Raw genomic sequence first — 13248 nt, 5'->3', positions numbered from 1 at the left:
GAAAGAGGGCTTTGTGAAAAGGTGAACAGCCCACTGCTGATCTTTGCTTTACAGACAGGAATTTGCTCTTGCTGGCTATGAATTCTGCATTTCAACTCTAGAGGAAAAAATTGAAAGAGAAAAGGAATTAGCGGAAGACGTTTTGTCAGGTAGGGAAACCTGACTGTTTTCTGGACGTTGCTTTTTGCCTCAGAGCTTTAACGCTGTAATAGAGGGACGTGTACCTGCATCGGGGGAGGGCAAGTTACCCATTTGGGGAATTAAGTGGCTTTTTTTAAGATCTCAGCAGAAGGTCTGAAATAAGATGTTTTTTTTAAATAACTTGACCACTGATTGCTTTTTAACCCTTTGGTGACATGTTCATAATTTACTTGTTGACTTGTATATAATCTCTGGAAAATTGGGGAGCAGAAAGGGAAGGTCTTTTCTTTTCTCTTGGTTCAGCTACCAGTCGCAATGCTACTTATAATTACATTTTGGTCCTGGAAAGGTGAAGAGAAATTCAGGGTTTTTTGGTTTGTTTGTTTGTTTGGATGCCCGAGTGGCTCAGTCAGTTAAGCATCTGCTTTTGGCTCAGGTCCTGATCCCAGGGTCCTGGGGTCGAGTCCCACATCTGGCTTCTTGCTCAGTGGGGAGCCTACTTCTCCCTCTGCCTGCCGGTCCCCCTGCTTGTGCGTTTGTGCTCTCTCGCTCGTGCTCGCTCGCTCTCTGACAAATAAAGAAAACCTTTGAAAAAAATCATTAAAAAAAAAAGATTTTATTTATTTATTTGAGAAATGGTGAGAGAGCGAGGTATAGTACAAGCAGGGAGGAGAAGGAGAAGCAGACTCCTGCCAAGCAGGGAACCTGATGAGGGGCTCGATCCCAGGACCCTGGGACCATGACCCAAGCCAAAAGTAGACATTTCACTGACTGAGCCACCTAGGCACCCTGAGAAACTCAGGTTTTTGTAGTTCATCCTCATGATGAAGGGAAGAGCCTACAGAATGAGGTTAGGAACAGAATGGGGTGGGCAGGATGCTATCAGGTTTCTTTCTTTTTTTTTTTTAATATGATTTTATTTATCTATTTGACAAAGATCACAAGTAGGCAGAGAGGCAGGCGGAGAGAGAGGAAGGGGAGCAGGCTTCCTGCTAAGCAGAGAGCCTGATGTGGGGCTCAGTCACAGGACCCTGGGATCATGACCTGAGCTGAAGGCAGCCACTTAACCAACTGAGCCACCCAGGCACCCTCTATCACGTTTCTTAATATGGTGTGAAATACTGGCAATTGTCAGATTCAAAGTTCTTTTGGTAATGCTTACTTCCCATGTACTCTGTGCTGAGAACTAGCGAGATGCTAGAGAAACAGTGGTTAGCCCTTGTCCCCAAAGCAATACGTATGATTTGAAAGAGTTATCTGTACTCTTGTCTTCAGTTCTCTCTCTCTCTCTCCCTTTTTTTTGAGGGTTGTTTTTTTTTTTAATTTTAGAGAGAGAACACCAGGGTCGGAGGGAGAGGGAGAGAGAGTCTCAAGTAGACCCCGTGCTGAGCCCAGAGCCTGATGCTGGATTCAATCTCCTGACCCTGAGATCACGACCTGAGCTGAAACTAAGGTTCACATGCTTAACCAGCTGTGCTGCCCAGGCTCCCCTTTTCCAATCCTCTCTTGAGCATAAATGGGGCTTTCTCTTCTGTCACTCTGCTGAGGCTGCCTTTATCAAGATCATGAGTTCTCAGTCCTTATCTTACCTGCTCTGCTTACTAGCAGCTCTGACTCCGGTCTTGGAAACACTTTATTCACTCGTCTTCTGGGACCTCTCACCAGACACTAACCTTCCCCTTTGCTACCTCTAAAGTTAGCAGACTTTGAGGCTCACACCCTAGGAGATAAATTTAGTCCTATACTTTTATTTATTTTTAATTTTGTTTTAAGGATTTTATTTATTTATCAGAGAGAGAGCACAAGCAGGGGGAACAGCAAGCAAAGGCAGAGGGAGAAGCAGGCTCCCTGCTGAGCAATAAGCCCCAGACCCTGGGATCATGACCTAAGCTGAAGGCAGCTGCTTAATTGACTGAGCCACCCAGGAGTCTAGTCCCATACCTTTAAGTATCAGTTACACATCATCATCCCCAACTTACCCATGGACTACAGACATGAACTGGGTAAAATTGTCTCCTTGACATCTTGACCTGAATGGCTAGTGATCATTTCACAGTTAACATGTCTGAAATGGGTTTCTTGATTTTTCTTTTTCTTTTTTTAAAGATTTTATTTATTTTGGAGAGAGAGTGAGAGTGTGGAGGCAGGGGCCGAGAGAGAGAGAATCTCAAGCAGACTCCAAGCTGATCGTGGAGCCCAGTGTGGGACTTGATCTCACGACCCTGACTGAGATTGTGACCTGAGCTGAAACCAAGAGTCAGATACTGAACTGAGCCACCCGGCCCCCTGGGTCTTTTAATATCTGCCACTTACAAACTTGCTTCTTTGCCAGTTAGCCCCGGCAGTAAATGACACCACTATTCACAAAGTTACGCTAGCCAAGAACCTGCAAATCACCTGTGATTCCTTTCTCATTCCTGATGGTGAGTCATCAAGTTCTGTTGGGTTATCCATCAAGGTGTATACATGTCAGACCGCATCTCGTCCTCTCACCCTATGACTTTGGTCCAGGCCATGATTGTTTCTTGCCTGAACACCTGTAAAGTCTCCCCAGAGGTTTTCCTGCCTCCTTGCAGTCCCTCACACAGTCCATTATCCATGTAGCACGCAGTGATCTTTTAAACCTCAGTGCCTTTGAATCACCTTTGGGACTCCGTGTGGTCCTGTAAGGCTCTACATGGTATGACGCCTTCCTCCTTCTACATCATCTACTGCTCTCCCACTTGCTCATTCCAGTTTGCACTGGTCTTTTCCCGGCTGTTCTGTACAAGCTTGTACATCTCTCAGGACCTTTTCACTTGCTCCCTCTCCCTAGCTTGCTCTCCCATATCTTTGCATGGCCAGCTCTCCTCATTCAGTTCGGGGGTCCCTCCTCGGGAGGCCTACTCTGACTAAAACAATGCTCTCTTCCCACCTATCCTTAACTTTTTTTCCTCACACTTGGAAGGAGTGTATGTGTGGCTATTGTGTGCTCATGTTTGTGTGGCCACTAAAAGTGTATTTTTGTTCCGAGTGTTTTTGTATTTGTCTTCCCTAGCAAATTTCATCTGTTTTGTTCACTGCTGAGTCTTTAGTACTAGAACAGTGCCCGGCACGCAATGGAGGCTCAGTAATTGTTGACTGTAAGAACAGAAGACCAGACAGACAACAAGGAGAGTTTCAGTGTGGTACGGAATTGCTTCAGGGAAACTCATGAAAGATGTAAAAACAAGTCTAGCTATCAAATAAGTTACTTTTGAACTACTCACACCCTTGCTGTCTTTCATTTGCAGCATTGACTCTAGACCGTTTCTTAAAAGTGACTCTGGAAGTAATACCTGTGCGGTTAAGGAAATGTAGAAAAGCATTGGGAAGAAAATAATAAAAATGATCCATAATAATCCTAAGAAAAAACTACTGTTGATTATTTTATTGTGTGACTTTGCAGGCTTGTTTTCCCCTATGCTGTTTACATTCTAAGAAATAAATTAGGGATCATACTGTATATGCTTTTATTTTAAATTAGTAGTATATTGTGAAAACATTTTTTTCCAGGCAGAGGAAGTCTTTTTGGAGAAAGCAAACTAACTTCAATTATAACTATGGTTGTTACATTTTACTAGTTAGACGATATAGAAAATGTGTTACGTTATTCTTAATCTTTATTTTTTCTAAAGAAATATATTCCCACTCAGTTTTATTTATTTATTTATTTTCTAAGATTTTATTTATTTATTTGACAGAGATCACAAGGAGTCTGAGAGGCAGGCAGAAAGAGAGAGAGGAGGAAGCAGGCTTCCTGCTGAGAAGAGAGCCCGATGCGGGGCTCGATCCCAGGACCCTGGGATCATGATCTGAGCCGAAGGCAGAGGCTTTAACCCACTGAGCCACTGTTTATTTATTTTTTTAAGATTGGTTTATTTATTTGAGAGAGTATACACATACACGCGAATAGGGGCACGGGGCAGAAGAAGAGAGTCTCAAGCAGACTCCAAGCTGAGCCTGGAACCAGGCACGGGGCCTGATCCCATGACCTGAGATCATCACCTGAGCTAAAACTAAGAGTCACTAAACCAACTGCACCATCCAGTGACTCCCTGCATTCTATTTTAACCAAACTAAATCCATTATTGAATTCATATGCATTTTTATTTAAAGATTTTATTTATTTATTTGACAGAGATCACAAGGAGGCAGAGAGGCAGGCAGAGAGAGATAGGAGGAAGCAGGCTCCCTGCTGAGCAGAGAGCCCGATGGGGGCTCGATCCCAGGACCCTGGGACCATGCCCTGAGCTGAAGGCAGAGGCTTAACCACTGAGCCACCCAGGTGCCCCGAATTCACGTGCTTTTAATTGACACGACTAAATCTATCCCCAAAGTGTTTAGTTCAGGTCGCATAAAAACTTGGTCTAGGGTACTCATTTTGTTCCTCATGTTGTAAATATATATGTAATTACTGAAAAAAATTAAATGAAAACAACAGATTGCTAAACAGTATAATTAAGAGAAGCCTAATTTTTTCTTCTTTCTGTTTTTTAAAAATATTTTACCCATTTATTTGACAGAGAGACAGCGAGAGAGGGAACATAAGCAGGGGAGGGGGTAGAAGAGGGAGAAGCAGGCTCCCCACTGAGCAGGGGGCCTGATGTGGGGCTCGATCCCAGGATCCTCGGATCGTGACCCAAGCCGAAGGCAGATGCCTAATGACTGAGCCATCCAGGCACCCCAGGGAGCCTAATTTTCTGGAATATGTAGATTAAATACAGATCTAGAGCAGGGATGCATGATACCAAAATGTAAACAGGTTGATAGATGGCCAGGGGATTTATGTTTTATTTGTGTTTTTCTGAATATTCTGTATTTCTTGGAACAAATTATTTTTTAAACTACTTTCTTACATTACCTGTATAAGAAGTCAAGGAGCATTAGAAGAATTAATTTAAAAATATGATTTCCTTGCCACCTGTCTTCCTGGCATCATTTTCAACTCTTAACCAATTTCTTCTGGTATTTTCCTTCATATTTCTAAATAACATAAAATTATTTGTTGATTTGTTACGTTTTTAGAATCTGGTAACTTACCGAAGAGTGAGGAGTTAGTGCGGTTTCGGTCGTGTCTTCGTTACTGCGAATCTATTAGTAGTGTTAGCTGTTGAGCCAAGTAATGTCACGTGATCGCATTTACTATTATTTGTGACTGCTTCCTACAGAAGTCCGCGGTGTTTTTGTTGCTTGTTTTTTTTTTTTTTTTTTTTTTTTAAAGATTTTATTTATTTATTTGTCAGAGAGAGAGAGAGCAAGAGCGAGCACAGGCAGAGTGGCAGGCAGAGTCAGAGGGAGAAGCAGGCTCCCTGCGGAGCAAGGAGCCCGATGTGGGACTCGATCCCAGGACGCTGGGATCATGACCTGAGCCGAAGGCAGCTGCTTAACCAACTGAGCCACCCAGGCGTCCCTGTTGCTTGTTTTTTTAATAATTGCTCTGTTAACCGGAGTACTTGCTCTCGTTCGTTCCTAAGCTGCTCTGGGGCCCTGGGCTGCCTCTCAGTTGTCTGCAGCGTTCGGTCACGTTCCTCTTGTGGGCTTTGTCACTCGCCGCCCTTTTTCCACTGCTTGTCATCTCCCACAGCTTATGATCTCTGTCCTCTGCCTTGATTCATCTCTCTTGTGACTTTGTATCTTTTTCATCCTTTAACTTTGATTTAGCGATGTTTTGGGGGAGAATAGGGACACGTGTGTGTGTGTTCAGTCTGGAACGGTGTATCTGTGTGGAGGTTAAGGGTTCTGTGACGACACGGGTGGTGTCCAGGTCTGTTCCTTAGGATGGCGTCTCAGCACTGAGATTCCAGGTCAAAAGCGGCGCATTTTAAGGTTGTTGATGAATGTTGCAGAACTGCCCTTGAAAGGACTGTATTAATTGACATTTTCTGATCTGTGAATTTATTTGCTTTGTGACTTTCATCAAATTGAGTAACCCCTGTGTGTTTTTGATCCTCAGAATGGGAATAAGAGTAATCCTCTTGTAGGACTGGTAGGAATATTGAATGAGTTCGTATTGATGAAGGGCTGAGAAAATGCCTAGTATAGAGTAGCTGCTTGAGGGTTAACTGCTGTTAGTTCACATTACTGTGGTAAGGCTGTGTGCCCCTTCTCCCCAAAACTCACTGACTTTTATAACCTTCACCAGATTGGTGATGTGGCTGTGATGCATTAACTAGCATTTCTTCGTTAAGCGATGAGGTTGATCATTTATCGGTACTGTTTGATAAGAATATTAACTCTATCCTGTCACGTTCTTTCTTTTCCCTTGCTCATGTCTATAGAGTTCAGAGTTTTGGGATTTTTTTGTTTGTTTTAATTAAAAAGTGAAACTGACATTCATACAAGTGAGGGAATCATGAGAACAGGCAGTGACCCAACACCAACAGTACTTTCACAGCCTGGGTGTGTCTGACCCCAGTACCATTCCCCTTCTCACCACAGAGATACTGGTCTGCTGAAGCTTGTTGGTTTGTGCAGGTTTTTTTTCAAAATTCATAAAAATGGGGCCCCTGGGGTGGCTCAGGTGGTTAAGCGTCTGTTTGGTTTCAGCTCAGGTCATGATCTTAGGGTCCTGGGGTCAGTCCCCAGACTGGGCTCCTGGCCCAGCCAGGAGTCTGCTGGAGATTCTCTCTCCCTATCCCTCTGCCCATGCCCCACCACGCATGCACGCTCACTCTCTAAAACCAATCCGTCTTAAAAAAAATTGTATAAGTGAATCACACAGTATGACTTGCATTTGCCTTTGATCTTTTTGGAGTTAGATCTGAATTCATTTTTGTCTATTTTCTTTGCTTTTATTAATTTTAAATGACTACCTGGAGTTATTTACTTATTTTTTAAAAGATTTAATTTATTTATTTGACAGAGAGTGAGTGCACAAGCACAGGGAGCAGTAGGCAGAGGGAGAAGCAGGCTCCTCAATGAGCTGGGAGCCCAACGCAGGACTCGATCCCAGGACCCCAAGATCACAACCTAAGTCAAAGTCAGTTGCTTAACTGACTGAGCCACCCAGGTGCCCCTGCCTGGAGTTACTTAGAATAGCTAATCTAGGCAAGGTGTTCTAGAAGTCGAATAGAGGCAAGTGAGGCAGAAGTCCTGCCCTTCTGGAGCTTAATGCGTAGGATAATTTTCATGTTGAAATGAGAGAAATATTCGGCCAACTTTCCTTGTAGTCTTTTTTTTTCTTTATTCCTAAACTGTGTTGACATAACATTGTAACACATCCGCAGTTAATCTTGGTATGATGTTGGTAACTACTTTCTTAAAGATGGTGATCTGTCAGCGTTATGTTTGTATTGTAAATTAGTATACGCTTGCGTTTCTTTTGGGGCTTTCCATTTGATTCATTCATCTGATGGTTCTTATAACAGGGTGCGATGTTTGAATTCTATGGTAGCATACGTTTCAGTTATATAGTAAACAGGTTTCACACATTTGCTCCCATTTAGCTGAATTTTCTTACGTAAAAAATCCCTAAAGTGCTTTGCATTACTAGATTTTCATTATCTTGTTGTTGTTGTTTTTAAAGACTTTATTTGACAGAGAGAGAGAGAGCATAAGTAGGCAGAAAGGCAGGCAGAAGGAGAGGGAGAAGCAGACTCCCTGCTGAGCAAAGAGCCCACATAGAGCTCTGTCCCAGGATCCTGGGATCATGACATGAGCCAAAGGCAGATGCTTCACTGACTGAGCCACCCAGGCGCCCCCATAAGTTTTTTTTAAAGAAGCATTAATTTATTTGAGAGAGAGTAAGAGTGTGTGTATACGCATGTGGGAGAGGGGACAGAGGAAGAGACTCTCAGGCAGACTCCAGACTGAGTGTGGAACATGACGAGGGGCTTGATCTCATGATCCCAAGATCACGACCTGAGCCAGGGTCAAGAGTCGGAGGTTTAACTCACTGAGCCGCCTGTGCACCCCTTGAGCTTCGCTTCTGCATCTAGTTCTCTTGCTTTTCCCACCACATCTGCCGGTACTTCCTCTGCTGGAGTCCTAAACCCCTCAAGGTCATCTGTAGAACTGGAATCCATTTCTTCCTCTCATGTCTTCCCGTGAATGACTAGTGTTCTTGATGGCATCTAGAATGGTGAATCCTTTCTAGAAGGTCTTCAGTTTACTTTGCATAGATCCGTCAGAGGAGTCACTGTCTGTGCAGCTAGGGCCTTCTGAAGTCTATTTCTTAAATAAAAAGACTTGAAAGTTGAAATGAGCCCTTGCTGCACAGGCCGCAGAGCGGGTGCTGTGTTAGCAGACCTGAACACAGCGGAAGTCTCACCATCCGTTGCCATCAGAGCTCTTGGGTGACCCGGTGCCTTGTCAAGCAGCAGTAATATTTTTTAAAAAGATTTTATTTATTTATGTGAGAGAGAGAAAGAGAGCATGAGAGGGGAGAGGGTCAGAGGGAGAAGCAGACTCCGCATGGAGCTGGGAGCCTGATGGGGAATTCGTTCCCGGGACTCCAGAATCATGACATGAGCTGAAGGCAGTCGCCTAACCAACTGAGCCACCCAGGTGCCCAAGAAGCAGTAATATTTTGAAAGGAATCTTTCTTCTGAGCAGTAGGTCTCAACAGTGGACATAAAATATCCAGTAAATTGGGGCACCTGGGTGGCTTAGTGGGTTAAGCCTCTGCCTTCAGCGCAGGTCATGATCTCAAGATCCTGGGATCGAGCCCCGCATCAGGCGCTCTGCTCAGCGGGGAGCCTGCTTCCTCCTCTCTCTCTCTGCCTACTTGTGATCTCTATCAAATAAATAAAATCTTTAAAAAAATTAAAAAGTCCAATAAATTGTGTTGTAAACAGACGTGCTGTCATCCAGGCTTTGTTCCCTTTCTAGAACGTGGACGGAGTAGACTCTGCATAACTCTTAAGGGTCGCGGGGCGCTCGGAATGGCCCGCAGCGTCGGCTTCACTTGAAGTCACCAGCTGCGTCAGCCCTGGGCAGGAGAGTCGCCCTCCCCTCTGACGCTCTGAAGCCGGGTGCTGGCTGCTCTCCAGCCGTGACAGTCCTAGGTGGCGTCTCCACCGACAGAAAGCGGTTTTGTCTGTGTTGAGAGTCTGTTACTTAGTGTGGTTGATTAGTGTAGCCTAGTAGCTTGATGAGGGTCTGGAATCTTCTGGAGAACTTGCTGCAGCCTCTCCATCAGCACGTGCTGCTTCAGCCTGCCTGTCTATGGTATGCAGACGATGCGGTTCCTCAGTCCTCCTGAACCAGCCTCTGCCAGCTTCAGCCTGTCCCGCTGCTTCCTCACCTCCCAGCTTTGCCCTAGCTGAAGGGAGTCAGGGCCTTGCTCTGGGTTAGGCTTCGGCTGAAGGGGGTGTCGGGGCTAGGTTGGCCTTCTCTCCAGACCGCATCAGAGCCCTCTTTGTTATCATCCGTCTGTTCCCTGTAAGGCTTTCTCATGTCCTTCTAGAACCTTCCCTTTGTGTTCATGGCTTGGCTCACTGGTGCAAGAGGCCTAGCCGTCTGCTCGTCTCAGCTTCTGGGATGCTCAGTCATTTCTAGCTTTTGATTTCAAGTGAGAGACATGCGACTCTTTGTTAGGGGCTGTGGTAGGATTATTAATTGGCCTGATTCCAGTATTATTGTGTTTCAGGGAAGAGGGAGGCCCAAGGAGAGAGAGAGATGTAAAACCATATGGGCCAGATCTCTTTTGGAGGTGATTCTCTGGCAACTTTTTTTCTTCTTTCCTTGATCAGTACTCATATTTAAATTTCTTCTATTTTTCTTGACTTGATTTCAGTTATGTAGGACAGTACTGAGAACACAGCATTACTAAACATGTATGTATGTATGTATTTGACAGAGAGAGACATTGAGAGAGGGAATACAAGCAGGGGAAGCGGCAGGCAGAGGCAGAGAGAGGAGCAGGCGTCCCTCTGAGCAGGGAGCCCGATGTGGGGCTCGATCTTAGGACCCCGGGATCATGACCTGAGCTGAAGGCAGATACTCAATGACTGAGCCACTCAGGCCCCCAGCATTAATAAATAGCTTGAATAGGGGTGCCTGGCTGGCTAGGTCAGTAGGGCATGCAAGTCTTGATCATAGGGTCAAGTTCAAGCTTCGTGTTGGGTGTGGAGCCTACTTTAAAAATATAAATAAAAATAAGTATCTTGAATAAATGAGCGCATGGATGACAGATGTTTGGAGATCTATATTTTCTTTAAAGAAACTTTATGGAATTATGTTTTTAAAGCATAACCGACCGTCATCTGTTAGGATGTCATACTTCTTTCCCAATTCCTAATTTCATGGATTTATTTCATTTTTTCAAGACATTTTTATTTTTCATTGACTCCTTTCTCCTCCTTTCCTTGAGCTGAAAGTTTCATTCATTTTCATGTTTTATTTTTTATTTATTTATTTTTTAAAAAGATTTTATTTATTTATTTGACAAGAGAGAGTGAGCACAGGCAGACAGAGCGGCAGGCAGAGGCAGAGGGAGAAGCAGGCTCCCTGCTGAGCACGGAGCCCGATGTGGGACTCGATCCCAGGACGCTGGGCTCATGACCTGAGCCGAAGGCAGCCGCTTAACCAACTGAGCCACCCAGGCGTCCCTCCCATTTTCATATTTTAAATAATCATAACACTTTTGGAAAATGCAGCTATTTTTGGTCTATACATACTTGGCGTCATGAATGCTTGAGGTCTGGAGCCTGAGTTTGAATTCTGGATTTTCCTTTTCTTCACAGTGTGACTGCAGACAAGTTACGTAACTACTGTTTTCTTGGTTTCCTCATCCACAGAGCAGGAGTAAGAGCAGAACCTATTCGGCCTTATAGAGTTGTCAGGGGAGTTCAGTGCCGCAGGACGGCAGCTGGCATTCATTAAGTACTCTGTGTACTTGCCTGGAATGTGGTGTCTTCATCATCTGTCATATGCCTTGGCTTTTCATGTGTGTTTACCTCTCTCAATTCATATAGGACCTTCCTGACTATTCGGTTTTTCCTTGGTTTCTTTCTCCTGCTTGGTTTGGGTTGTTTTTTGCTCCTTTTCTGGTTTCTTAAGTGGAAGATCTGGTTGTTGGTTCAAATCTTTCTTTTCTGATACGGGCATTTACAGCTTTAAATTTCCCTCCACTGCTTTAGCTGTATCCTCTAAATTTTGATATGTTGTGTTTTCGTTTTCATTTATCTCAGTGTATTTTCTAATTTTTCATGTGATTTCTTATTTGATTCTTAGGATATTTTGGAGTGTGTTGATTAATTTTAGCATATTTATGAATTAACAATATTCCCTAACCCTAAGTTCATGCCATTGTGATCAGAAAACATGGTTTATATGATTTCAGTCATTTTAATTTATTTTTTAAGATTTTAAAATTTATTTGAAAGAGCTCATGAATGGGGGTGAGGGGGAGGTGGGCAGAGGGAGAGGGGGAAGCAGACTCCCAGCTGATCAGGAAGCCGGATGTGGGGTGGGATCCCAGGGTGCCAGGATCATGACCTGAGTCAAAGGCAGACACCCAACTGACTGAGCCACCCAGGTGCCCTGATTTCAATCCTTTAAAATTTACTGGGACTTGTTTTAGGGTACAGTATTTGGTTTGTCCTGCAGACTGTTGCATGTGCATTAGAGAGAAAGGTGTATTCCTTTGTTGTTGGGTGGAATGTTCTATATATGTCGGATAGATGTATTTGGTTTAAAGTATTGTTCAACTCTCATATCCTTGCTGATTTTGTCTAGTTCTAGACAAGATAATTTGGCTTTGTGCATTTTTTCTTCCCAAATGTTTTTATGCTATTTAAATAGTCCTAGATATGTATCTTCATTGTGAGTTATTCCTTCATTAGAAAAATGATTTTAAGTCATTTCGTTCTCAGTGTGTCTTTTGTAGAAGTCTGTGTTGGGATTTTTAAAAACCTAGTCTGAATATCATTGTCTTGTCCACAAAACCTCAAAGCCTATTTAAAATTAGTATTGGATATTTGTATAATTTTTTTGCACTGAAAAAAGTGCTTTCCAGGAGCACCCCAGTGGCTCAGTTGGTTAAGCGTCTGCCTTCAGTTCAGGTCATGATCCCAGGGTCCTGGAATCAAGCCCCATGTAGGGCTCCCTGCTCTGTGGGGAGTCTGCCTCTCCCTCTGCCTGCTTCTCCTGACTTGTGCTCTCTCTCTCATATAAATAAATAAAATCTTTAAAAAAAAAAACCACTTTCCATTTTTGTTACTTTTTTTGTTCTCAGTTCTTTCTTTCTTTCTTTCTTTTTTTTTTTTTAAAGATTTTTATTGATTTATTTGACAATGAGAGAGAAGGCATAAGCAGGGAGAAGCAGGCAGAGGCAGAGGGAGAGGCAGATTCCCCACTGAGCAGGGAGCCCAACATGGGGCTTGATTCCAGGACCCTGGGATCATGACCTGAGCTGAAGGCAGACGCTTGACTGAGCCGCCAAGCGCCCTTCTCAGTTCCCTCCTAAAGGGACTTTTTCGTCACTAAACTTTCACTTAACAACTTGGAGGGAAGGTATACGTAGTGTTTTCTGTTGCTTCTGTAAGATGAGATGAGGACGATGAAGCATTCTGGTGCCTTTTCCTGCTTGGTTTTTCTCTCCGATCTGGAACTCTCGGCTCACTAGGGTTTATTGGAGAGAACCTTGGAGCCGCTCATTTGCCTTCTTCTGGAGATAGCTGCTTTGTCACGCCGGGTTGCTTTGTAGCAGTTGGTGGCTTTGTCACCATGAGGTTAGGGGGCTTAGTCTCTTTAGTCTCTTTTCTAAGATCCAGTTCAGTGCGCTTCCAAATACATCTTTGTGAACCAGGTGTGCTCTTTTATTTGGCCGTGTCCGTCACTGGAATAGCCAGTCTTCTCTGACCCTCATACTCATCCTTTCCTTCCATTTCTGGGGCTGTATTTTGGGAATTTCTCCAGTGTATAATCCATTCTACTCTCTCACCTTCAGAAAAGTTAGTTCCGTGCCTTCTGATTTTTTTTTTTTTTAAGATTTCAAGCAAAACTGAAGTGTAGTGACTAGCAGTTACTTGTGTACCTTCCCCCTCGGCTTTGTCAAACCTAAATAGTTGCCGTCTGTGCTTTGGAGCTTTTTTCTAGCAGTAAACCCTGGTGTACTCCCACTTGGTGTAAATACGGTGCTGA

At 43.9% G+C, this 13248-nt stretch overlaps 1 protein-coding gene across 1 annotated transcript in view; it reads left to right on the top strand.

The window, feature by feature from the left end:
* Positions 1 to 13248, top strand: part of TTC19 (tetratricopeptide repeat domain 19) — a 30641-nt gene that overhangs the window by 6477 nt on the left and 10916 nt on the right. The window contains exon 7 of the mRNA XM_045085434.1: positions 55 to 149. Within this exon, the coding sequence (XP_044941369.1) occupies positions 55 to 149 (95 nt within the window). The remainder of the gene's footprint in view (positions 1 to 54; positions 150 to 13248) is intronic.

This window comes from Mustela putorius, unplaced genomic scaffold (assembly GCF_011764305.1).
Source record: "Mustela putorius furo isolate JIRA1106 unplaced genomic scaffold, ASM1176430v1.1 tig00000867_pilon_pilon_pilon, whole genome shotgun sequence".
NCBI lineage: Eukaryota > Metazoa > Chordata > Mammalia > Carnivora > Mustelidae > Mustela > Mustela putorius.
Note: the sequence above shows the minus strand (reverse complement) of the source record. Positions and strands in the feature narration are given on the sequence as shown.